The sequence below is a fragment of the Strigops habroptila genome, chromosome 1 (genome assembly GCF_004027225.2).
Source record: "Strigops habroptila isolate Jane chromosome 1, bStrHab1.2.pri, whole genome shotgun sequence".
Lineage (NCBI taxonomy): Eukaryota > Metazoa > Chordata > Aves > Psittaciformes > Psittacidae > Strigops > Strigops habroptila.
Window position 1 is genome coordinate 34,696,498 of NC_044277.2, and position 27,268 is coordinate 34,723,765.

General features: G+C 37.2%; 1 protein-coding gene across 2 annotated transcripts in view; it reads right to left on the reverse strand.

Annotated features, from left to right (window-relative positions):
* PREX2 (phosphatidylinositol-3,4,5-trisphosphate dependent Rac exchange factor 2) overlaps positions 1-27,268 on the reverse strand; it is a 173,320-nt gene that overhangs the window by 103,495 nt on the left and 42,557 nt on the right. For both annotated transcript variants that reach the window (XM_030495245.1, XM_030495237.1), the window contains exons 3-10: positions 21,590-21,661; positions 21,393-21,515; positions 20,001-20,105; positions 17,684-17,785; positions 15,748-15,909; positions 8,909-9,042; positions 7,432-7,535; positions 203-352 (exon numbers count right to left, since the gene is read on the reverse strand). In XM_030495245.1, the coding sequence (XP_030351105.1) occupies positions 203-352; positions 7,432-7,535; positions 8,909-9,042; positions 15,748-15,909; positions 17,684-17,785; positions 20,001-20,105; positions 21,393-21,515; positions 21,590-21,661 (952 nt within the window). The remainder of the gene's footprint in view (positions 1-202; positions 353-7,431; positions 7,536-8,908; positions 9,043-15,747; positions 15,910-17,683; positions 17,786-20,000; positions 20,106-21,392; positions 21,516-21,589; positions 21,662-27,268) is intronic.

The following is a 27,268-nucleotide window of genomic DNA, read 5'->3' on the forward strand; positions in this document are numbered from 1 at the left end:
TTCACTACCAGCATACGTGACTAAAGCCATTATGCCCTTCCCAGTTCAAGGTTTGATTTATTTTTTCCAAGGTAGTATTCATAAACTTTCAGCTGAACCTGACACCACAAGTTTGCATGGCAGCTGGTTTTGCTTTATATCTCAATATAAAAATACAGCATGGCTTTCAGGTGAAGCAACACAAGGAAGTTTATTAACCTACCTTTTCTTCTCTCTCGCTCTTTCAAAATAGCTTCCAGCCATTCTTGCTTCTCTTCAGGGGTTTTTGCCATGCATACAAACCATTTGTTCTTTGCTGTGTTGTGGATCTTCCAGCCATTAATAACAGTGTGGCCACTGCTGTGATAGTCAGCTGGGAATAGATAAAATGGCTTAAAGAGCACCAATTCTTTAAAAAGCAATAGTTGTTGCAATTACTAACAACTTCTGTCATTACACATAAAACTCAGGAAATACAGAAGAATAAAAATTACTTTAAATTTATCTGCTGCTTGTGAATTATGTTATAACTTAAGCTGTACTTGTAACTTTTAGTAAATAATGTCCTCTTTAAAACGTGACAGAGAATTGCCTAGCATATGGAAGAAGGTATAAACTTGACACTAAAACAGGCAGAGTCCTATTAAAAGAACAGATCACAGTACTTGGAGTACTTTTATTCATGTTAAACTGTAATAAATAATTCCTTTAAAAAGCAGCATTGTGGTTTTGCCCATTAAATTACTCAGAGCTGCCATGCTGACTGAATGATTTATGATTAAATTTTTAATAAAGGATTAAACGTACAGGAGAAAAATACAATTTCCTTTTGACAGGTAAGCAGATATTCTTACTTCTGTAACATTTGATTTTCAAATGCTATTCTATAAATCTTACTCGGAAATTAGCTACAGAGACTTCCTTTCCAAAACTAACATCCTTGAATATCCTTCACTAGGATTACATGCATTTTCTGGGGGAAAATTTGTGAGGCATAAATGCCTCATAACAACAAATAATTTTTGGTTGGTTTTTTTTTGCGTAAAATACAGATTAAAACTAGAACTAGCAACTACCATACCAAATATTAAGAAATCAAAGGTCAACATTTTCTCACCAAAAACTCATTAAGAGGCAAGAAAGTCCTAGGGCCAGCCCTGAACTACTGTAATAACAAGAGAGCTTTTTACCTTATAAATACTTTTTCATAATTCAGCCCTATTTTGTACAATGAGATGGGATTTTCTAAAACTGAAACCCTTGCTGAAATGCTTGCTAAGATTTATCATAAATCTCAGCAGACACACTAGTATCCTTTCAATAACCCTGCATTTTAATTAGATGGAAAGCAGCCAAGCTTTGTATACTGGGCTGGGAAATGTCAGGAACTACTAAAAATCATGAGACTGATGGCTGATTTCTAAATCAACAAAACTTTCTAGTACTCAAAGTGTGTAAGAAAGCACAAGTAAGTCTATGATGGTAAAAAGTAAGTTACTTTTGTAACATCATGTTTATACCACTTACCTATTTATCGTATTTCAATTCACATAACCTATGCATAATATACTTCACCCCTTTAAAAACACTGTTTCTTGAAAACTAGCCATCATTCATGCACTGTCAGAAAATCAGAGTCAAAAGTCAGGGAAAAGAAAGAAGCCTCAGACAGAAGCTCTCAGCTGACAGACTGCAGACCTTCGGAGATCAGAGGCAAGAGCACTGGAGGAAGGAAGGTTAATGTTTCTTTGTATTAAACATATACTTATAAACCTTGCAATATGGTGCTAGCTGCGCCTTTTTTTTCTTTCATTAAGGTAGAGGTTAATACATATAAAACTACAGGCTGATATTTCACTTGTGGTCTTTGTTACCACATATCTATCATCGCAACACCCATGTAAGGAAATATTATGATCCCTAATGCAGTGAACTGCAACACAATTATGGCCAAAAAAATAAAAATGATGGCTCAGACTCACAAATGAACTTAGATTCTCACAATTCACTCTGGACAGAAATTCTGTGTTGGCTTAGTACTTTAATTCAGAAAAAAATGGCTCATCCAGACACTTGAATATCCCAATGTAGAGATTACATTTTAAACAAGCAGCTTCCTTGGCATCTGAAGTTCTGTAACTGTAGGGCCAAAAGCGCTGGCAGTTTGACCATATTTATCTCATGCCACTACAAAGTCACATTCTGTGAAAAAGCCCAATCACCTAGCTAAGTAGTAAGACTGCCTAATGTATACAGATGGCAGTGAGTTCAGGTGGAGGAAAATGGGTAGCTAACCCAGTTTTGCAATAGTAACCCTCTCCTGTGTTGCCCAGCTCAACTCCAACCTCTGCCTTTAACTGCAATACCCTCGTTGTCTCTTTTGCTTCCCATGTTCCCCGTTACTACAATCCTCCAAGGCTCCCATAAGCAACTTTTTTACCTGAATACACCCATGTCCATGATCTCCTGAAGAGCATTTCAGCCTTATGCTATCATCCCATATAAACTCATACCTTCTTTGGACTGGCTATTGGACAAAATCTGGTCACAAGCTGCAGATGTGCTGGTCGTCCAGCCAGGATATGGCCAGCTGCACAGGATATATGCACATTCTTCACATCAAGGCAATCACAGCTGCCAGTCAGGCTAAACAAATGATTTGCAAGCCTGACATACTGGTTACAGAAGGAAGGAGAGCATGAGACTTCAAGTTGCTCCATGCAAAGCCTGAACAAGCAGGCTTAACAAATCATTAAGCCTCTAGCTTCCTAACAAAAGGTGATGAAAGATGACATCATCTTCTAATGATACTTGGTAATACATTAAAGCTTGTCATTTGAGCTGTAATATATATAGAATATACATTCAAGACTCAGACCTTTGAGATGCCTGAAAAGCAATTTGTTACAGCCATATACAATAGATCTTTTTCTTCCCTTAAAAAGCCAATCAGAAATATATGTATTGAAATACAAGTTTCTCAGACAAGTTTCTCAGACTTTAGGTTCTTAGGAGCCCCAGTGCTCAGAAATATCAAGGAAATAACTGCTGCATAATATCAATTCCCTTCCTCCTCTGCATACTTTTGATGCTGTCTCTGTTTATCATGTAGTATTTTTTCTGTATTATTCATGTCTCATTTCAAGACAACAGTGACAGGACTTATATAGTATAAGCAACCATAAGTCTGGTATTTCCTAAGACCCAAGCGCTTGCCTTCATAAACTTAGTAACATTCATTTAATGGCTGGTGAACGCCTTTAAAAATACATTTTTCTCTCAAAATTTAGTTTAAAAAACTGAATACAGAAAAAACAATACCATCACAATATATCCACCCTTCTAATACTTGCAAGTGGCTGTGTAGCCACATTGTTTTAAGAAGACAAATAGTCTGCCCTGATAAGTAAAATGCATTCCACTTTAATCAATGCAATTAAAAAAAGGCAGAGTGCTTCATGATGTTGAAACAAAAAAGCAAACTTACACCAACTGTACTGCTCAGCCAAGGCCTAATTTCATCAAAGAAAAACTGCTTTTCAGAAAAAACTTTGTTAATTTCTGTAGGCATGTCATTAGCATGACAATAAACCACACTGGGAATCTGTTTTCCTATTTCTATGCTTCTACTTACAAACAAGGAAGACTACATTCCTACATCTATCAAGGCTGAATGAAAACGCTGTCAGTAACCCTGTTCCCTGGAGCCCTATGGTTCCTTATATCAAGTGAGGAGAGGATCTCAAAAATCTACAGTGAAGAACTGTGGAACTATCATCTAAAGTCAGAAGTCTTTAGTGTCTCTAAAGAGACCCACAAACAATACATGAGAAAAAGTCATGCACAGGTATGAAAATATAAGCACTCTCCACTCAGAGTTTCCACTCTAGATTAAGAATAAAGCTAATGTGAATGAGGCTCAGGCAATCAGATTACTACACTTGGGAATGAGATGAGACAAAAAGAACACAGCAGAACAGTACTGGGTTACAGTTCAAATGTGGATGACTACAGGGGATGAGAAACAATACATCTGGGTGCAACAAATGAGAACAGTAAAGAAACCAAGACAGTGGAAGGTTAAAGAAGGGCATCATGATCTCAGTGAAAGAAGAAGTGTCAGTGTGAGAAGAAGGAATACACTTCTTGACTATAAGGAAGGAAAACAAGTTTTTGGAGGTTTGGTTATTTAACAGGGGAGAGGGTGGCAAGAAAAGGACAGAAAGGTGCCACGGGCCATGGAAATAACAAAGATATTTCCATATTTCAAAGAGAACTGAGAAAGGAGGGATGAAATAGCAGTTATCACAATAAAAAAATATTTCAAGATATTGGACCAACTGAAATGGAGAAGATGGAAAACGAGGGGCTATGGGGGAACAAAATAAAAAAAAAAAAGCAGGTAAGAATAATCATAGAATAGTTTGGATTTGAATGTACCTTTAAAGATCACTTAAACAGGGGAAGTTCAGGTTAGATATAAGGAAGTTCTTTTCTGTGAGGGTGGTGAGGCACTGGAATGGGTTGCCCAAAGAGTGGTAAATGCTCCATCCCTGGCAGTGTTCAAGGACAGGTTGGACGGAGCCTTGGGTGGCATGGTCTTGGGTGAGGCATCCCTGCCCATGGCAGAGGGGTTGGAACTAGATGATCTTAAGGTCTTTTCCAATCCAAACTATCCTGTTATTCTATGATTCTACTCCAACTCCTCTGCAACAAGCAGGGACATCCTCAAATACATCAAGTTGCTCAGAGTTCCATCCCACCTGACCTTCAGTGTTTCCAAGGATGGGGCATCTACCACTCTAATAACGTAGAAATCAAAATAACCAAACCGTTAACTGATGTCCCAGAAGTGTGGAAAGGAGGCCAGATTTTAGAAGTGTTGCATTTATAAAAGTGACAAGATTTGATGTGGCTCAGGAAAGCAAGTAGGAAGGAAGTATGATAGCCACCAGTACTGTTTGCAAGGCTATAGGAAATGGAGACAGTAGCAAAATTTCCTGTGACTGAAGGAAATGTCTGGAGTGAAGAGGAAGATGATTGGTCTATAGCAAATTATACGTAAAGATTCATTTGGGAAGTAAACAAATGGACAAGAAGGAAAATGGACAGTGTGAAAGTGATCAAGAACTGGATAGCTAGAACAAGCAAATTAAGAAAGACAAGACAGATTTGAGAAACACAGGATAGTCATGGAAGGAAGAAAGAAGAAATATCTGCTAAAGCCAACACTGAAAGCATGGCAATATGTGGTATTGGAACCAGTGAAAGAAAAAAGCTACAGACTTTTTGGAATATTCACCAGAAAGAAGACAGTGGGTATACACCTCTGTGGTCACAGTAACGTTAAGAGTTACAAGAGACACTGTCTTAGAAAGTGACATAATTTAAATGGAAAAGCTGTCTTTTATTTCTAAAGCGCATATAAGGAAGATGAAGCAAAATAAATTAAAGGTAGTCAAATAATACATGACATGAAAGACCGAAACACTCGGCTCTCTATTTTGCATAAACAACATGCTAACTGAGATTTCATACAAATAAAACTAACAATTTGGCAGAAAAACAGGCCAGAAAATGAAATAGCAGGATACAGAATATTAGATAAACTGTATTCAAGTCAACTAGGCTTGATGAAGTTCATTACAGTATACACATAGATATGTCTAAACCACTAACTAAATTGGTGGGCGTGGTGAAGGACATATCCCAAAACAGATGTCAAGGAGTTTCTACAAAGCATGTCTATCAAACAAGGAGAATGAATCAAATGTGATACCACAGTGCTCTACCTCATGTTCAGCATTTTCCACGAGTTTTATCAAGAGCTGAAATGATTCAGTAATAACATCGTTCATGGAACCAAGGCAAGAAGCATTGCAAGAGATTTGGGGAACAAGACGCAAATTCCATATGATTAATAATTTGTGGAAATAGTAAGAAAAAATTCAGTACAGAAAAGAGAGTAATTATTTGTGAGGTAAAATTCAGTCCTCTGAGGAGCAGGGAGTTGGACTTGATGATCCTTATGGGTCCTTTCCAACTTGAGATATTCTGTGACTCTATTAGGACTTACTCTTAGACATTAACATAGTGTAAGATGTATTGGGATAGGCAACAGTACTGCATAAAAGGATCTGGTATGGTATTCTGGAACACAAATTGAAAAATTAAAAAATAATGCTCTCTGAAAAGCCAAATACTCCTGAGATTAGTAATAGACACCTCACAGGCAGCACTACAGTAATTATTCTGATTTACTTGGCTCCAGTGAAGTTTCAGCTCTGGACACCTCAAAATACAAAAGATGTAAACAACCTGGGGAAAAAAAACCCAAACCCTGAAGCTCTAAAGGACACAAAAAGTAATAAAAACTTAGAAAACACAACCCATGACAAAAGATTGAAAGACTTGAAAAGATGTTGGAAAAACACAACAGTCTTCCAATAAACTAGTTTATTGCAATAAGAACAATAGTCAAACTACTCTCCAAGTCTATTCACTAAAACAAGAAGTGAGGAAATATTTTGAAAAGAAGGAAGTCAAGATTAGGAAAAAAAGAAATTTTGATTTTTAAGAAATATTTGACTTCTATTAAGCTTAGTTAAGCTGTACGATCCTTGTCATTAATGCTCCATTTTAGAAAATTACATTAAAAATGCTTGGAATCCATAGTAGATGTAGGGCAAACCTAATGCTATTTTGAAATCAGAAGAAATAATGCATAACTCATAGAAATTTCCTTCAGACTGACACATTTGCAATGCAAATTTTAAAGTTTCTCTTTTCTTTTTTTTTTTTTTTATTTCATTTCAGTTTTACATTAAAATGCCCAAGGTTTCCAGGTTTTCTTTATTCATTATAAGGAAATCATACTTGTTATGCTCAAAGGCTAAACTCGAGTTTCTAAAACAAAAATTTACATTTGTAGAAATACTTTGAGCTTTTACATTTCTAATGTATGTCAGAAAAAAAATCAAACAATCGCATATTATATCCCTAATGGTATAAAAAATAACTTCCTTTTTCTTAAACTCTTGTCTTACAATTTCAGCATTTATAGTGCTTGAGGTTTCATTCCAACAGAGCTAACTTTTCCGTTTGCGTTTACAAATACATCATATACCTAGGCATAACCTCTTTAAGTGTTGGAATGCTGCTAAGTGAAGTTAAATATACCAGTTCAGTTGAGCAATAAATGTCATCTTATTTTATTACTCTGTTCATGTTAGCGTGAAACAGTCATCTATGACTGCCCAGCTAATAATGCATGAAAGCAATGATGTGTCACAGAAGCGCAGTTTTCATATCAGCACATAATGCTTTTAATGTGGCATCTTACTCTTTCTAAGTACAAGGAGCATCCTCCATTCTCAAAGAAATCATGAAGCTGCATTTGAGTTCGGCACCTCGAATGATTGATCTGTAAATGAGCAATACAAATATATTCACCTGTTCCATCATCTACATTCTCCACCTCCATCACTTCTGTGTTTATTCTGCCCCGAAAAAGGTAACGGTGACCATCTGTAGATGCTTTGCTGTTCTTCAATCGCCTGATAAAAGAAAGTGCAAATGAACATGTCATCCACCACTTTTTATTATGTTTCTGCACCACGACCTCTACATGTAGCATTTAGAGACTACAGTAAGAATCACAATACATTTATACATGTGCTATTGAACTGTGGAAACCGTTGCTGAATGGGACACTACTGATGCTAATGCAAAGATCCTACCTCTGGTAAGAGTAAGCAGCAAATTGCCGGCAGACATGACAATTTATCAAGGAAATCTCAGTCTATATAAGCTCTATTCCAACACTTTGGTACCTATATGCCACTGTCTGCCATCAGGATCTATCCTTTAACAGGCACATGACCACAGCCAAGCCAGAGCACTGATCAAAACAAATGGATATTATAGGTGCAGAGAAATACATCTTTTACCTGGATGCTACAGATAATCCAGGGCACTGCTAAAAGACAGTTGGAAAAACTGGATGAAAGTTGACTACCAAATCTGGAACCACCCTTGAAAATCTTACAGCCCTCGCGCTGATCTGATGGACATGGCTGTGGTGATGACAGTAGAACCTGGATTTATGAAGCAACAGTTTCAGCAATTGCAGAGAGTTTCCTAAACTATACACCAAGGTCAAAGACGGAGTTTCCTCTGACACCATCCACAAATGTACAGAAGCAGAAGCAAAGATAATGGTACTCAGCAGTGCTATTAGAGAGAATACTCAAGGTTTATCATCTATCTAGGAATCTATCAAGGGTCTATCTAGTTATATGTATTCTATATAACATAGAATGTTATATAGATTGTGGCTACTCAAAACCAGCTTCTGGATCAGAGAGACAACCTTAAACAGTTTCAAGAGGGATGCCTGTATTTAAGAAAATCCTTATTCCTCAGAAGCATAAGAGCACTGAACAGTAACCGCAGAAGCTTGTTGCTGAACTATGGAATTGTTTCTTGCAATGCAGCAAGCAGCAGCTCTCTGGCTGTTTTCCCTGATTAGAAATACAAGGCTTGAAACTCTTAAATCTGTAGCGACTTATTTTATAGCATAAGCTACAATACTAATTTGTTTGAACTAAAAATTCAGTCTGTTCACCATTCCCAGAAGAGAGTGAGTCCATCACATATAACCTGTTGTGGAAGACTGGCAAAACTGATTCTTTCTCCCCACGCTTCACCATTTGGATTCTGCATTTGGGGTTTTTTTTTTCCCCAGTGTTTGAATTAAACACTTCTCTTTGGATGATAAGTCTCCTCTAAAAATGCTGACTTTTACATTGCAATTAACTGCAGTTAACACTTTGGTGGTATTAAAATATTCTTATGAAAAAGCATACAGAGGATTAGCTCTACTGTGAGAAAAATGCACTATTTCTCAAAGCATAAATTATTCACTTACCTGTGCTTTTTTTTACAGTAAACCAAAAGGTTGTCGAAAAGAAAAAATATCCTCTCTTGGATATTTCCTGCTGAAATTTTCAGTAGTAGTCCACTTCGTAGCATTTCTGTGCATGTATCTGTGATGTTGGACCCCTAAAATCAATTGGGAAAAGATTACTTTTTATTCTGTGAGACCTGAAGAACTCCACACCAATTAAGGAAAAGTTTCCTATACAAACACACAGCCATAATGATTCTCTGGAAACACCAAGAATAACACTAATGGCAGTTTATTACATTGTAATTAACTAGTGATTTCTAATGATGCTTAACACCAGTTTTGTATTAATTTAGGACTGCCACTAACTGGAGGGTTTGTGGCTTTTTTGAATGGATTAAGTTTAATCACTGAAGTTTCTAAATACATCTGGGCATGAGACTCCTCCTGAAAAATCAGGACAACTCCATACAATAATTTTTATCCTCAGTAACTTTACTATTTAGTCAGAAACATCTGAAAATAGGGATTTACAAGACATAATCTATGCCAAGATGAACTTGGAAGCTGAAGCAACCTGGAACTTGAACATCATTAAGATATATACTTCTACACTAAGTTAAGCTAACCACAAAATCAAATACAGCAAGATTTAAAACTCAGGCAAAGCTAACAGTGGCACATACAACTAAGACTGCCTAGCGTACTTCCTCCTAACATACACTGAAGACATTGGAATTTTGCTAAGCTTTATATGTTTAGGATGAAACTTCCCATGCCTCATTTTTGACTCAAGGCAGATCATTCTTTCAGGTGGAAAGAAGGCAGGCATTTTCATAAAGATTAATGAAAAAGAAGCAACTTTAACAAAGGATAATATTTTCCCAAAATATTTCTCTGAAAATGTCATGGCATTTCTACGCCTTATAAAGAAAAATTTATCTCTCAAGGAAACCTGCCTTGAACTCAGAGGTGTATTTTGCTATTCTGAAAAGCTATGCTCCTGTGGGACAGAGTTCCTGTCCATGTGCTGTATGAATCCAGCCATGCAACCCTATTGATAATTATGCTTGCTGGCTGCATTGAGCATACACGCATGGCTCAAAGAGTTTCCTAACTTGAGGCAGTCAACAGTCAGCTTGGAAAACCTGAAAGAGCCAAGACTTTCCTTTCATCTACACATGTTCTGAAACACTTATGCCTGCAATAGCTGTAGTTACTTCCTCTTCTTTATCTAACCACAGTAGCCCAAAGAAAAATGGACTTAATGAAGCCAAGAAGCAATCACGGGTTCTCCTCTCAGCTCTTCATCTTATTATTCATCCTTTGTGTGTCACAGCCCTGAATATTGAGCAATAGCTCAGACTGTTCTAAGGAGAATGCAGTCTGTTTACAGAGATTATAAGAAAGATTATAGAACCATCACACTGGAACATAATTCAGGTCTCTAAATAGAGCAGCTTCAGTATCAGTATTAACTAACCACTCTTGTTTCCATTTAGGATCAAATGAGCCAAAAATGAGCATCATCTATAGCCAATATGTCATACTTTCCTTCCTAGGGCAGCATCAGCACCAGAAGCTGACATACTAATTTTACTGTTTTATTTGAGACCTATCACTGAAACACCTTAAAAGCATACAGTAATACAAATTCAGCATAAATTTCAGCTGCACTTAATGCTTGCTGACCACAACTACAGAAAAGCAGGTTTATTCATTCCATCCTATTTCATTGCTTTTGTGCCTTAAGTAGAATAGACAAAACCACAGAATAGTTTGGGTTGGAAGAGACCTTCAAAGCTCATCTAGTCCAACCCCTCTGCAACGAGCAGGGACATCTTCAACTAGATCAGGATGCCCAGAACCACATCCAGCCTGGCCCTGAATGTCTCCAGGGATGGTGCATCCTCCACCTCTCTGGGCAACATGTGCCAGTGTTTTACCACCCTCATTGTAAAGAATTTTTTCCTCACGTCCAGCCTGAATCTCCCCTCTTTTAGTTTTAAACCATTACCACCTTACACTGCTTTTAAAATTTGCTGGAATATTACTAACAATTTGCATTTTAAAAGGCTGGGTATTTTTAAAAGATTTTCTGTTTGTTTTTACAGAAAACTTCAGCTTTGCTGGAAAATTGTGATTTTTTGTAGGGAAGACAAAAAACATCAGCTTAAGGCTTCAAAACTGAACCAGCAGTTTCAGCTTTCTACAAAAGGGTGTATTTTTTCACAGAGAGGGTTTTATGAAAAAATTTTGTCTCTTTTTATTTAAGTGTTCATTTTCACTGTAGAAAAAAACCTTTTCCCCACAGTCCTTGCAAGATTTGCTACTGTGCCAGCACCATGTCACAAAATACCATATTTTATACATATTTCAAACATCTACAATTCAGGCTACTTGAATTATCAAGATTTGCCTCAATCATGATTCAAGTTCAACATTACAATACAGCAGTATTATCTGTATTACATTACTACCCTTTGCTATTGTTTTTCTCTTTATTTTCCTTCTGCCAGATGATGAAAAAAACATCCTAGAGATACTTTTTTTCCCTCAGAAACCTTCCGTCCAAATACTGAACAGTATTAACTTCACTTACCCAATACCTTTTGACAAGATCACAACCCATGCTGGTGTGGCCACAGGTCAGTGAATTTTGTTATTGCTGTTTTATTTGCTGAAGTCCAAGGTTATAAGGTAGGACGATCTTAAGTCCCATCTGGCAGTCCTACATAACACTGCTACCACAGAAAAGTCCCCTGCCACCCTCTTGCTTATGGAAAACTGTTAGGCTCAGCCTGTTCCTAGACATGGGCAGGATGGGCATAGAGCTGACAAGGAGAAAAGAGGAAGGGCATATCATGTGAAAGCACTGCTGTCTTTACTGTCTCTACACCTCCTCTCTATGAACTCCTTAGGGATGAAAAACATGCCCAAAGAATAAAGCTGAGGGCACACAAGCACCGCCGTATTCATCATGCAGTACAAAGGAGGACTAACAACTATTAATAATGTTTTCATGAAGGATGTTGCTACACCTTGAACCTCCACGTGGGTTTACAGCAGGAACACCAAGCTATAGTTGATGTTCAGCCCAGTAAGATAATTCATTTATCCAACTCTGAGCTATCCCTCTCATGGTAGAAGGTTCAAGGCTGCAGTAACAGAGGAGAAGTCATCTTGAGAAGCACGAGGCTAAAATTGAACTACACTATCTACAAGCAATACTTTTGGAAAAAATATTACCAAAAACATCTAACACAACCATGTTTTCATTAAATGTTTGTATTGAAACTACCAGGGAAATGTCAAATATAAGCAATTTGAACCTGAAAAGCAATTTGCTATTTCAAAGTTTTCATGAGTATGCACATTTTTTACTCAGTGCTTTCAAGGGAAGATCACATAGTTGCTCAACCTAAACGTAAAATCACTACTACTATGCTACAATTCACATATCTATGCATTTAAAGTACCTGCAATTAGAGATGATGGAGTATTATGAGTGAAACCAGCACTTCTGTAATATGCCAATTTGAAAATGCCATTTACTGTAGAAACAAGCCTGTTTAGATCATCTTAAGGAAAAAAAAACCAAACCCAAAAGAAAACAAACAAAACAAAACAAAAAAACCCCAACCAAAACAAAACCCATAAAACAAAACAAAAAAACCCCAACATATAAAAGACTCAGTTGGAAAAAGCTAACCTGCAAAGCAGGCTTATACTGTGAATCTAAACTAGATTTTCCTCCCTCTATCCTACTGAACCACTGAAGACTCCAAACAACTAGCTGTAGGGCAGTCCTCTCCTGTGGACAGCATTGGGGCCAAGGGCTCTGTGGTTTTACAGGCTAGCTGGTGTGGAAATTAAAAGCCCATAAAATCTCAGAGCCTTCAGGCTACTTAGATAAAACTGGCTTCTAAGAACCTTCAGCTCCCATTCAGTCACCTATCATTCCACCACAGCAATACCTCACGCAAGAGGTCTGAAATGTGGGCTACCATGACTACATCACAAAATAAATGCATTTAAAATGCACTGGAAGGAGAGAGACTATACGCAAGAAATTTGGAACAATATCGCCACTCATCCTTTGATCATGAAATACCCACCTTTGACATCAAAAAATGACCTTTATTACCCTGAGAAGAAAAGCAGCATTTATTGGTTTTATTTTGTAACAAAAGCTACTTACCTACATATTCTGGCCAAATTTCAGTCAAACATGAAAGTCTGACCATACTGACCCAGTGGCTAGCACATTAACAGTGATAAAAGTCAGAAATTACAGATATTAATGTACTCTTCAGTACTTGCACATGGGTATAGGAAACAAATATAATAGAGAAAAGGTCTAAAATATCCAGAATTTAAAACAGAAATCTCTATTAAAATACTACTTTATGATATGGCACAATGGAAAGGAACAGAACACCCCATGCTATTGTCACTAAGTTGGCCTGTGACTCAGACTGGATTGTTCAGTTTCCAGCTTACAACAAATGCAACAATTTTATTTTTTAATTCTCTCACTGAAACAACCACACAGATTTTCCTGACAGACTCCTTCAGCTGCTGAGCCACTCTCCAGCTGAGATAGCCACCTACACAAGTTCTGAATTCAGGCCAATAAATTTAACCACTTAGGAAATTAAGTGAGAAAGTCATTATGCTCAAAATTTTCTTTCTTGAAACAGATGTTCCATTTTTCCATGAATCTGTATTTTTATCATAATAAACACAAGCTTCATTTTATGACACTTATGTATAGGAATTCAAGCCATGCTTTGATCAGATTCTAAAAATAGTCTTTTTTTTTTTTTTTCCCCTTTCCTTCTAGTTGGGGCCAAGCAATGTGCTAAGCATTTCCTTCTGGAAGGAAATCTCCAACAAGTTTGCCTCTTTATTTTTAGGTGATGCAGAAAACCAGATGTTTATTTAATTAAATCCACTCTCATACACTGCATTCAGAGATTTTCTTCTTGTTAGGAATCATTCAGAAAAGCTCTAAAACATGCTCTTATACATTATTTTTACCATTTCAAGGACTAACCATATAGTATGTTTGAAAAAGGATGCACATATTAAGATCAGGGCAATTTTGCCAGATTGGGCACCCTGTGGTTGCCATGTGATAACATCAAACCTGATCAGCTAAACCACAATAAACACAATTGCACTGAAAAAATTCTATTATTTTAAGACAATGGCACTTTTACAGAGATCAAGCACAAGTGAAATCCTAAGATTAAATTTGGAGAATAAGAAAAACCAAACAAACAAGGCTGGAAGGAAATTACTATATTATGGTTCACAGAATACATTCTGAATACAGACAGCATAAGTCTATGTTTCACACACTTCTGTCTATACTGTTACCCTTTCTTATTGTTACTTTTGTTCATTAATATACTTATTTCCAACAGCAAACATATTTATTACTTCATGTTTTACTAACGATTCAGAAGAAACTGAATATAGAAAAGTGGATTCCCTTTTCAGAGATGTGGGAACAATCAGTTCTTAACCAACTTATATGACTAATAACGCACTGAGTAATGCTGTAACTTTACACTTGAGTGTATCAAGATGGATTTGACAAGTATCTATAAGACTCAGGCAATGAAAGCAAGTAGAAGAATCTTAATCATTACAGAACAATAGAAAACTTACTTGAAAGTTGAAAATAGTAGAGTCAGTTATAGGCAATAAGTATTATTCAACAAATTTCCTTGCCATGTAATATTTAGCAATGTTAACACTTGCTATTGCTTCTATCACGAAGTTATTGTACAAGCATGTCTAATGCATTTTAACGTTCACATACCCTAATCTTTCCAAGTTACTGCTGATGACAGTAAGTTCAAGCTAATAACAAAAAGAAACTTACTTTCACCTAGTCTAAATAAGCAGCTGTTAAGGTATTTGCTTCTTTTGGAAAGTGTTAGGTCAACTAGACCTCCTCCCAATTACAGTGTTTAGAGGTTTACTTTATTTAAGTAGTCCTGTGTGTTATGTTCAATACTGACTTATTAAAAAATTATTTACATTGCTTGCTTTGTATTTCTTATATATGAACTTCACTCCCACCTCAGTGTGAGCAGCTCAGATGTTTCAATACAAAACACCTAAGGCAAATCAAAGATGCACAAATATCCACATTTATCTTTCTGTATAAGCTAATTATAGTGCTCAAAATAATACAACAGGAAGATTGTGGTGCTACAACTACTTGATCTTGCAGTTGTCTAAGGGAGATGGTGGCTCTTCTGGATACTATTGAAAACACTAGCTCAGAAATAGACCTATGGTTTCTTCACAGAACTAAAGTATTAAAGCTCTTCCATTTGAAAACTGAAATAAATAAATAAAACCAAAACCAAGTCTCACACAGATTCTCTTGAACATGTTAGTTTAGCTCAGCCAACAGTAAGGGACTACCTGCAAGCTGACAAACACTTACGGACTCAGTGCTTAATCAAAAATAAATAATCAAAATTTTTTTTTCAAGCACACAATGCTGTTAGGCAGGCACTGACAGCAGTAAAATCAGGGCAGCAGTTAAATTAGGATTTATAGATGTGCATGCGTGCACACATACATGTTGATGTAAATGATCAATATTCCAAGTCAAACACCAAACACCGCCCTCTCTCCTGGAAGTCTGCTGTTTTATACAGTGGTGCTCAGTCACGGACAACACAGAATTTACAGAGTAGAACCCAAATGAAAGCTGTGTTTGACAGAATTGAGGAGCTGACAGTACCTCAGGATCACAAAAACAGTGCAATACATGCTTGTTGAAAACTGTTATTCCCTCCTTTATATACAAAGCAACAAATCTGCAACAGTACCTCCCATCCTTCCACATGAGACTGCCATTCTTCCAAAAACTCTAGTTTTTCCATTTGTCTCTTCGCTTCATTTATGTTGGAACAGACAGCTTTCATGGCCTGGAGGGCTTCCATTAGTGCCGCATAGTCACTGTGCTTCCTTGGAGTCCGCTTCAGTAACTCCTATTTAGACATTTAAAAAAAAAAAAAAAAGAAAAAAGAAACCTGTCTTTGATCTCTACATGTACATTACAGGAGGCTTAAATTGCCTAGGATACAAAATCAAGAAGTAGCCAGACTATTCTACTAAGTGGAAAAATAATAAACCCTCCAGCATTGTGTCCTAGTAGGACCGTAAAACTCAGAGAAATAAATTACTACAGTAAAAATAATCAGTACTTAGAAATTAGTACTTAGTTTCTTTTTCAACTACTTTCTCACCCCAGCAACATTTCTTCATGTTGAGCTTCAGGTTGGGGTTTGATTTTTTTGTTGGGTTTTTTTATATGCCACAGGATAGAACTGTTCAACAATAACAGTAACAATTCTGCTTAAAAATGTTAGTTTATTCATGTCAAAGTTAGCACCTTCCTCTCCTGCAACTCTGGGTAAAATCCACGTTTCTTTAGCTCCACACTATTGTTTAATCTAGTGCAATATACCAGAGCACTGAACAATAGCTTAAGTGACTCACTGATTTCAGGTGGTTACTGGTAATGGCAGCCACACTAAAACACAGAAGTGGAGTTGCCAGTATTCATTTGAGATTTCCCATCTCAAACTACCAACCACCCGTTTACAGATGGACTATGTATGTATGCCTTCAGCACATACCCTGACTGAGACATGGGTACATTCCTCTGGAGCCCTAACCCTGCTGCCACCACACCCTGTATTTAAATTTGTTTAACATAAATATATTCATTTCATTGTCCCCTAGAGTAATTCATTAGTCATCTTCCCCTGTTTGTCTGTAGATCCTTCATTCAAAAAATAGAATATAAAAATAATTTTAAAATAGGCCGAGGGATCTGAAAAACCACAGATACCTGGGATGAATCAAACGTCACTGCAATTATCATATTCTTTAACTTGTTTTAAAAACCTTTATTTGAACATGTTTACTTTTAGGTTTTTATGCCAGTGCAATGAAATGCATATGGCTCTTAATTGGAATTGTTTCAGATCTAAACTCCCACACGCATTGTGAAAAACACTGCCCAATAACAAGGTTTCAAGTAGGTTCTAGAGCAAAACCTGCTGTGTCTTTTCTTTCATGGTTTGAAACAATCAACAACATTAGGCCTCAATTTGTTAAGCAAAAAATTGTTTTAAATATTTACTTTTATGATGATTGTATTATTTTGTTTCCTAACTGGAAAAAAATCAGTAACTCAGTTTTGAATATCTAATGATTATCAGCACATTCAACATCTTTCATTAAGTTTTAAATTGTAAGAGTAATAAAAGAATAAACATAGAAATGCGCATGGAACCACCTACAGCATCTTACCATTACTATAGAGCTTTCTTACAAATCATTTTCAAAAATATTTTTCATTTACAGTTTGCTGATGGTAAATTAGAATCATTAAAGCATGTCACTAACAACTCTGCTAGCCCAAGCATTTCAAGCAAGGGCATGGTCAAACCCAGCTGAAATCAGTCTCATTAAACTCCCTTTAAATGGCTCACTTCTGTTCAACAATGGACAGGCAACTTTACAACTAGATGCAGAAGGAAGTTAATCATCTTGACCCAGCCAAATTCCTCAGTTCTTTTAATACTGATGTCAGAACACTTGCCACTAGCTTTAATGAGAGCATGTCTGGGTCCAATATCTAATAAAGAGATTATTCACTGTGTAGAGAGATTGTTCCTGCTGTACAGAAATATGCTTAGCAACCAGTTTTGTACAGAAAGTTTAAAGTCCTAGATAAAAAAATCTTGAAAGTACCTTCAAAAGAAGGGGATACTTGCATATTCTCTGTATCGGTGTTACCAGATATCCCTCCAATGGTACATCTGTGCTCTTGCGTCCTCCAAGCAGCATGCAATTCTAAAGTGTGAACAGTTTCATAAATTACTAAAAAAAACTGAGAAAATTATCAGAAATAAAGACAAGGGCATATGTACACAGCAATATTGGCTAAGCTGTATGTAATAAGGGAGGTTTGCAAGACTGTCAAAAGAACAGGCTTGAACACATGCGCAGGCACATACATTGACAATCATACATGACAACAAAGCCACAATGGAATTAGGCAGGCATCTCCCCTAGGTACTTTCTTCACCCAGTCTGATTAAGAGAGGGCGCTTTTTTAAGTTTAAAAATAAAAGACGGTGAATAAAATGCCAAAAATATGCTTTCATACTTCAACAAACAAAAATAAAAATCATTTAGGGTGACCACTCCAGGTGCTGTTGCTTGTAAAAGGTGGGCTCGTAATATTAAGTAGCATCAAAGAAGGTGTGGAAGGCTTGAACCTGGCCATCCTTACACACCCCCCAAAAAAGTGTTCTGTTTACATGCTTCTATAGTTAAACGCGATGGGCAATGAACAAAATATCCTTAGTCATGGGCTAAAATATATGTAAATTTTCACAAGTCACCCAACTATAGAAGCAGGGAATACATGAAATATTGTGTGGAAGCACCCATGAAAAAGCAGCAGAGAGAAAGAAAGAAAAGAATAAGGACTATCTGGGATAACAAAGCGTGCAAGGGACATTACAGCAAATACTTGGAATTGCTGTAATTAAAGTGTAAGTACATAAAGACCTAAAGTAATGATGAAAATTATTTTACTGAGAGATCAGAAGGAATTGTGATGCAATGGTATGAGATAATCTACAACTTCAAAGTGCAAGATGTCTAAACTGAGACATCAACTACTAAACAAAAGTAATTTAACACAGCCAGATGGTGTGTTTACACAGGCCACAAACGTGGATGCAGACATACTGCTGATAGAACAGGGGCTACAAAACTGGGTGGCTGTTCCACTAAGCATGTAACTCTCAACATACATAGCCCATAACCAGTGCTGCTATGGGGATTTCTACACCCACCCTTGAGTCTCTGCTTTGTACTCACAGTTAACCAGCTTCTGTCTTATCCTAAAGGATCCTTTATCCTAAAGAATCTCACTTAACCTGCCAACAAAAAAGCTTTACTGATAAAAGACTGAGCAAGATAATGGCAATGCAGACTACAGGTTTACATAATGACTGTCTCTATAGTTAAAGGCTAAGAAGTCTAGTTTCAGCTTTCCATTATTTATAGATAATGACATCTCTAATGACCTGAACTGTTCTATCTGGCTAGAAAGCTTCAACTGTACTTTCATCACACAGTCAGACCTCCTGTTCTCTAGGTTAAGACTGCTGCCACTTATGCTTTAGTCATGTCTTGAATCCATGAGAAACCCAAAGCAGATGTGAAAGCCCTGTGCATGTGCCCAGGAGTACACAACACTGACACATCATGAACTGCCACAACTGCACACTTCCCTTCTCACAAAACATGCTTTTTGCAATCTTTCTCTGGAGTATTTTGCTTTTTGTCTCTGTAGTCAGCATTGACCCCTTCTTCTTGAGACTGGCCAGGCTGCTCCCAATACAAGAACCATGTATGTGAAGCTCCTCAATCTGAGGCAAGGTGAAGGACACTGTGTCAACCACAAAATAGGACAACCCTGAAACTGTTTTTAGCTATGAATGGAACACTGCTGAGTAAGAGACTCTTAGAAAAAAGGCAGATGGCGTTTCATGTCACCCACTACTCTCCTACAATAAGGAAATCCACACACTCCTGATTAACTTGGCTGTAAGTAAATGTAACTTGGGATTTCAAAAATGTAGTGACCTGCAATACATCAACTTCACCAAGAGCTCTGTCAGCAGTAGTGAAAGCCTACTGCATGCTAAAAATAATTAAGAAAATTAAGTAAACCTCGTGATACTGCCACCGCTAGCATCATCTTTTTTTCCACTGTATCTGTGATGCTTTTCTGATAGTGTCATTTGCTCTCCAGTCCCAAAATGAAAGAATTGGATCAAGGCACACTGCCTAATGCTTTATTATGCATGGATCCAAAGCAGTAGTGAAAATACAATGTACACAACCCCTTCCTCTGGAAACACCACCCCTAGCTGAAACTGCCCACTAACCACTTGCAGGAGTGCTTGTTACATGAAGGATGTGACAGCACTAATAATTCCCTGCCCAATCAAAAATATTAAGTTAGAACACCAGTTAAAAGTTTATTTACCAAAAGAAGGGTCCGCACTGTTCTTATTTTGTTAAGGTCAAGGAGAACCTTCTGTGCCTTCTCGTGGTTACTGCAGTACTCATCATAAATACGGAATTTCTCTTTCTGCAGAAACAAAGAAATACATGGTTCTTCACTTGCCATTTTGAGCCTTTTTTTAATTAATAAAACATGAACACTTTTCAAAACTGAATAGCTAATACAGTTTTCATTTTGGAAGGTCAGCTCTTTCTATGTTTATTATTTGAGGTCCAGCCTCAAATTAGAATTATGAACAGTCTGGAAGCATCACTTGGGAATTTCAATCATAGAACACCAGGTTCAAAGAGACCTCAGGGACCATTTAGTCCAACCTTTCTTGGCAAAAGCATCGTCTAGACAAGATAGCCCAGCACCATGCCCAGCCAAATCTTAAAGTGTCCAATGCTGGGGAATCCACTGCTTCCCTGGGGAGATTATTCCAATGGTTGATTGTTCTCATTGTGAAAAATTTTCCTCATATCCAACCGTAATCTCCGCAGGATTAACTTGTACCCATCTCTGACTGCATTTTCCACGTGACTCCTTGTAAAAAGAAGAAACCCAGGGAGGAAATGCACAGAGTGGCTTATTTGCTGACATCGCTACCTATTTTGTCTGCAAACACTTGTTTGCAAATATAATCCGTACTTCTGCAGTCAAAAACTGATGTTACTCAACTTCTGTAATATGTTTCCACAAACCGTTAATCACTTTCTCCTCCCACAATGAATAAACAATGACTTAGCAAAAAAATGGGACTCTAACCAGAGGTAGCAATGAAACCTAGACTTTTTGTTAGGCCTACAACTGAAAGCAAAGTAACTTGTCCTGATTTTGCAGAGCTCTTTAACACTGACATCCTGTTTTGCTCCAACAGGAAAAATAATACTCAGAGAAAACAATTTCTACAGGACATATAAACATATTTGTGGAGGTACTGCAGTTGTCAGAAGTAAAATATCTTCACAGTCCAGAACCATGGAGATATTTTACCCAGCATATGCAATTCTTTCTTATTCACATTTTGCCTAGCATCAAAGGGAAATAAAAAAAAGCATATTATTACTTTTGCTGTTTCATGCAACCCTGGTCCTTGTACCTCCAACCCGTGCATAGGCACCAGCCTTGCCCATGCTGCAGGGCTGTTTGTTCGCCAGCCTGTGCTGATTTGGTGAATATACAGATGATACAATAAAATTCTGCCCATTTGATACTGTCTTTCCTCATTCTCCTTCCCTCTCTGTTTTTTTGAAACTATGCAATCAAGTCATATTTTGTCCTCATGACTACGTACACTCATCATGATGTAATTAATAAAGATAACTAATAAAGGAAGAAAGTGAAATAAGTCTGTAACAGAAAACAGCCTACATAATGAAGAAAGCAGGTTCCAACTTCATGCTGCGCATTAGGTTCTGGCTGTAAGCACTCCTCCACCAGGGAAAGGAAGTTTTTGTGAACTGCAAGAATATCTTCAATATTTGAAAACAACATCTGCAAAAGAATAAAACATACATAAATAAAACATGAGATAAAAAACAGAAGAAATATGCAATTATGAGACAAACCTTAACTGTCTCTTCTGTGACATTTTTATCTACTTTGGCTGTAGCACATTGGATCATTCGGTGAAGGAAAGCCTGCATGAAACAAGAGAAATAAGGAAAAAGTTATTTCAGGAAGACTTCAACTTTTGGCATTTTATGCTTATAATTTGTTTCTTAAATTTTTTATGCTTTGGATATAGAGCCACATCAGTATATTACTCAGAATCTAAAACAACTACTTTATTTATAAAGTATTTAGTAGTCCTGTTATCCTAAGATGACTTAAACCCCTACCTATATAGTGTTAAAAAGAGTTAAACAGTGAAATATTAATAGAGCTGAGAAACTGAATATTCTACCCTAGACTCATAATACAATCAAACAACAGCAAAATGAGCCATTTTCAAATTCTTGCTCTAGTACTTCACAAATTGACCACAAGTTAAAATAAGCCACACATTTCTAAATTAAAAATAGTCAGGAGATACTATTATGAAATGTAACTTCTACCACAGTAACCACAAGTAGGCTTTCTGATTTACTAATAATCAAACCTACTGTAAATTAAATTGGCTTAACCAACAGTCAGCTGCACCTGGTTTTGCTTAATGAAAATGTTCACTCTTTCCTCCCCAAGAACCTCATTCTTGGAGATCAAAAGAGAATTTAGTAACACCACTAATGAAATAGCAAAAGAGTAAGTTCTATTTATATTTCACATTCAAGAATTGGAAACAAGAAGAAGAAAAGATATACAGTAAATCGTTCCAAAAGAAATAAATCACACTTCAGGTACAAAGGATAGAATTCATTTTTATGAATTCATTCCATTACAAAGACTTGGTACGTTCTGAAAATATCTACACACTGGAGACTATAATCTTACATTGATAATTCTTCACACAGATATGCATATTCTTTAGTCATTAAGAACTGGCACCACAAGTGCACAAATGTCATGTCATACATAACCATTTAGCTTCAAGTCACTGTGCACTGTATGCTGTACACGAACTCATCTAAATTCTGGCATGGTGCAAATTCCATAAGAAAGGCAATAAATAACCCTTGTGTGGAAGGACAGCAGTCACAGCAGCCCTTTCTTTTCCTCTCTGCTGGGAGTTAAAACATTTTCACTCCCAAGCAGTGATCCTTTCTCTTGTGAAGAGAACTATGTAACTGGCATTACACATTTTTATTACTGAAGAGACAAATCTAGTTATCCAGGCCATAAATACTAAGTTTGGAACATTGCCAGCATATTGTATGTTTCATATCACTCTCTACAGTGATGCGGATTTTCTACTTCTTTAAACACCTCTTTTGTCCTGACTATTCGTGCTTTCTTTCTAACGTTTTATTGATGGCAAAAGATTGCATTAACTCATTTGCTGCAGTTAACTGCTGATGGATGACAGCCCTTTATATCCTTCCTTCCTATGAATATCCACAGGGGTTGTGGCAAATTTGCTGTGCACATCGCCTGCACAGTGTACAGCCAATCCTACATACAGTGAAAGCCTGATTTGCTGCATGACTCTTCATTAATTTTTGAAAGTTTACACTAAACCAGCCAACAATATTCAACACACTTTAAAATTGAGACTGGAGTGGGGGGAAAGTATCACAAGAACTATCTCTGAAATTTGTGTCTGTTTTTACTATCTGTAATCTCTCTTTGTTCACATTATTTCCCCACAGACCAAACACACTGCTCATCTGCACTCATGTTATCCCAGAAGATCTTCATTTCCTGTAACTGTGAAGGAAGGTGAACATTCAGTTGGCAAAACCAAGAACGATCTGGGAGCTGAGGCATTAGTTATTCTCAAGTGAATCAAGACACTAGCCAAGAGTCATGAGGTCAAAAAGAATATATATCAGCTGCAATAAACAGAGTTATCCAAGCAGCACTGTCCCAGACCCCACATCTGCAGAGATCAGAAACTGAATCCAGGAAAATCCAAACTCTTGCAGGACCCAGACACAAGTCACTAGTTAAGGTAGGGAGACCAAGGATGACTTCAGCCCCTTCCAGCAACTTCCTGCAAGTCCGTATATGATGTTTCTGTACCCAGGTTGCAGAGATAGTGCAGTCATGATGCCAGTCGTTCCTAAAGATTTGCCACTTGTCATCCCTATCAATGCAGATTTGCTTCCTGAAAAAATCGTAACACTATGCCCCACAAATCAATGGATGTGATCATTTAAATCTTTCAGAGCACTTACATGAGCACTACAAAGCCACACATATCTCTAATCGGAATAACCTCACATTTTCAAGAGGAGTGATGCAAGAGAATTCAGGGGAGTGCAGGTAGGGATGGAGCTGTCTACTTCCATCCACCTCCCACCAAGACCCTCCTTGGTGGACTTCACCTGCTGCGAATGAGTAATGGAAAGCAATAATGAAGCCCAGGTTTCCACGATGAAAATGCCGTTACCAACTCGCTTCCTGGAATGCAGAGACACCACTAACTCCACACACACAATTCTACCCTGAGACTTTGCTAGGGAGAACAGCGAGCTGTCATCAGGCAGGAGGATGGAGAAGTAACTGCTTTTGTTACAGTGTCAAACAACCTTAATCCAGCACTGTGTCTATGAAAAATAAAGTCTCTGAACTTGTATGAATATACAGTAGGTCTGACAGAGAGATGACTACTCAAAAGACTCCAGAATTACTTGAACATCAACTGAGAACAACTAAACAGTTCTTCAAAAATTGGTCAACCAAAAGCAGGTCATTTGTAGACACAGCTTTAAGGAGGACCCCAACATAGAAATAACAGACTTTAAAAGGAAAATATATATGGATGCCCAGGAACTCTCACGAGCTGACAGCTGCTGAGCTAACAGAAAAGAAGTTTAAAGAAGTTTATAGATCCTTCTGAAGATACACTACAGAAAATACTAAAAAAGAAAAAACACTTAAATGGACATCTCAGCCAATTTACAATTCAGTAAAGACCTGGGCATACAAAAACAAGTCAGAAACTCCTCTGAAATAGCACCGAGTGTTTTCTAAAAATTCTACCATGTAAGTCGAAGTCCAGACCCATTACTGAGCATGGCATGACATGAAGGTGCTCGCTACAAATTACAAGGGCACAGCTGAATAGCCCCTGCTGCTGGACTGAGAAAACAACTGTAGCAATCAATTGGGTCCACGATGCCCATGCTCAAACTTAGTGCAATTTTATTAATCATGCACACATCAGTAAATTGTGATTCATATTTGTTTCCTGGAGTATACTGCATGTCTTGCTGAGGTTACTTCCAGATTCATCTACATTAGAGTAGATGTTTTTTAGCACAACATCAAGCATAGAGAATAACACGAATTTCTGTGCACTCCAAGATTCCAGACCTTTGTCACCTAGACAGTGATCCTCAACATTCTCAAAGCTTTTCAGGTAGATCCTGGAGTTTCCCTTAACTTCGATCTTAGTTTTCTCAAGTAATAGCAAAGCCATACGGTGTAAACATAATTTTCCAACTTTTCATCTTGTGCTACCAGCATTCTAGTTACATTTGTATAACACAGGGATTCACCCTTACAGCACTGCAAATGGAGATCTGCGGCCCTTGGCACTCTCTGCCAGATAGACTCTTGCTGATTTCTCTTTCAAGAGATCTCTATAAAACATTTCAGAGGAGCAAGATGGCTGGGCACTATAAAGAGCAGTCTAAATTTAAAAGATTAGATGGGGAGGAAAGATAAAAGGAAGGATGTTTTTATTTACATTTTAAAAAACTAAATAATCCAGTTTTGCTTGACAATTTTTAGAACTGCCTATGGAAAAGTTTGTCACTCTAGGCATACCCCTGAGTCATTCTGATTGCTACAACCCCTGCCTCCGCAAAGTCTGAAATTCAAATTACAAACCCCAAGCATCCTTCTGAAAACTTTGTTAACAGAAAATGGCATCTAAATGATCAGTGTACAGCTGCTTTGGAGGAGAAGAAATGGCAAAAAAGCTGAGAAAAATCTAAACATGAAGAGGTACATCTTTAGAAGTTTGATGATCTTTAGAAGTCTGAAGATCTTTAGAAGCCTGACGAACTTGCAGACCAAAACATAAGGTACCAACTGAGCCTTTGGAATAGAGGAGCAGCTACGCATAAAATATGTAAGACAACGGTTTAGGGCTAAGGTTCCATAACTCCACTCAGGTCCTACTGGGCACATAAAAACTCTCTTTCTGGCTATGACTCAGGGTCTTTGTACCACACTGGTAAGGAGGAGGGTATTTCACCTCTACCTTTCAGAAACATGGCAAAGAATTATACAGAACATTTGGAGAAGATTCCATACTAATAATATCAATGAAGATAACTACATCCTTTTTTTCACGATTGTGTATTTATTACCTGCAAAATATTTTTAATACTTTCTGTATTAGTCTCTGTTCCAACTCTTTTACCCTTTGCCTAACACTGCTGTAACACACTATAGGAAACACCAAGACTGAAAATACAAACATAAAGATTGAAAATCCAAATTCAAAGAATTATAAAGGAATCTGTTCGTTATGCCAAGTGAACACTAATGTGTTTGCCGGCCTGTTGATCTGCTGCCATTTTGCAAGGCAGGATGTTTCACAGAGAACGCACAACAAGTTCCCGTTATGGGGATTTTACTTCTGGTCTTATCAAAATAAGAGTAGTGTTGTTCAGTTGTCTGGTAGGGGTTTTTTTTATTCCATAGTTGCTCTGTGTGTTGCTGGGAAGAAAAACAAAACAGAACAAACAAAAAAACCCCACACCAGTACAGACAGCACAAGAAGCTGCCAACAGCACAAGTTACTCTTCTGACATCTGGAATAAAATCAGGGAAGACAAAGAAGTCTGCCTGCGGAAGATTCTGAGAGCATGAAGAGTTTTCGACTTCTTGACAGCTAAGAAATTAAGTCCTGAATTTATGTCAGGGCACCTAGATCACAAAATATATGTAACTATTTTTTCTGAAAGCAATCATCCTACTTCTATGAGCCTAGAAAGAAATATTCTTTTTTGTTTAGAAAAAAGAATTGAAGAAAAAGTTACTTATTTTACCCCCTCGGATTTCTTTTAACCTTGTTTCTACCTTTAAATCTATCCTGTCATAAACAAAAACAAGGTGAACTGCAAAGCGTATGTATTTTTAGTAAGGTAATTTCCTGTGTATTTTCACTTTAAGAAAATCAGTACACCTGAAGCACCCAATCTATCATATTAAAGCCTGCTGAATAAAGCTAGCAAGATGTTTTGTACATTAAAACTCAATAAAATTTTATTTTGTATACTGCCAAAAGACAAAATCCTAAAAGAAACCCACAATAAGGAAAATGTTCATATATTACAATATTTATAAGCGTCCATAACAATAGGTTCATCATTACAAATTTAGAAACAAAGCTGGAAGACTTCTGTTTTTTGTTTTCCCTTTACATTCTTAGTACACATATCTGGATGGTGGAAAATATCTTGCTCTTTTCGCAATATTCCAAATGATCCTAGAGAGAGCACAGAGACCTATACTTGGGAAGAAAACTGCTCAAAATTATAGGTGACTAGCCAAATGTATTTTCTTATCATGGCTAATTCAGGTCGCAGGCATCATGGTAGGATTTTGCACAGCACTGCAGGTTTTGCTCACTCTAATTACTTCACGGCAGATTCCAGGTCCCAGAAGAACACCGTGCCAGTTTTACTGAA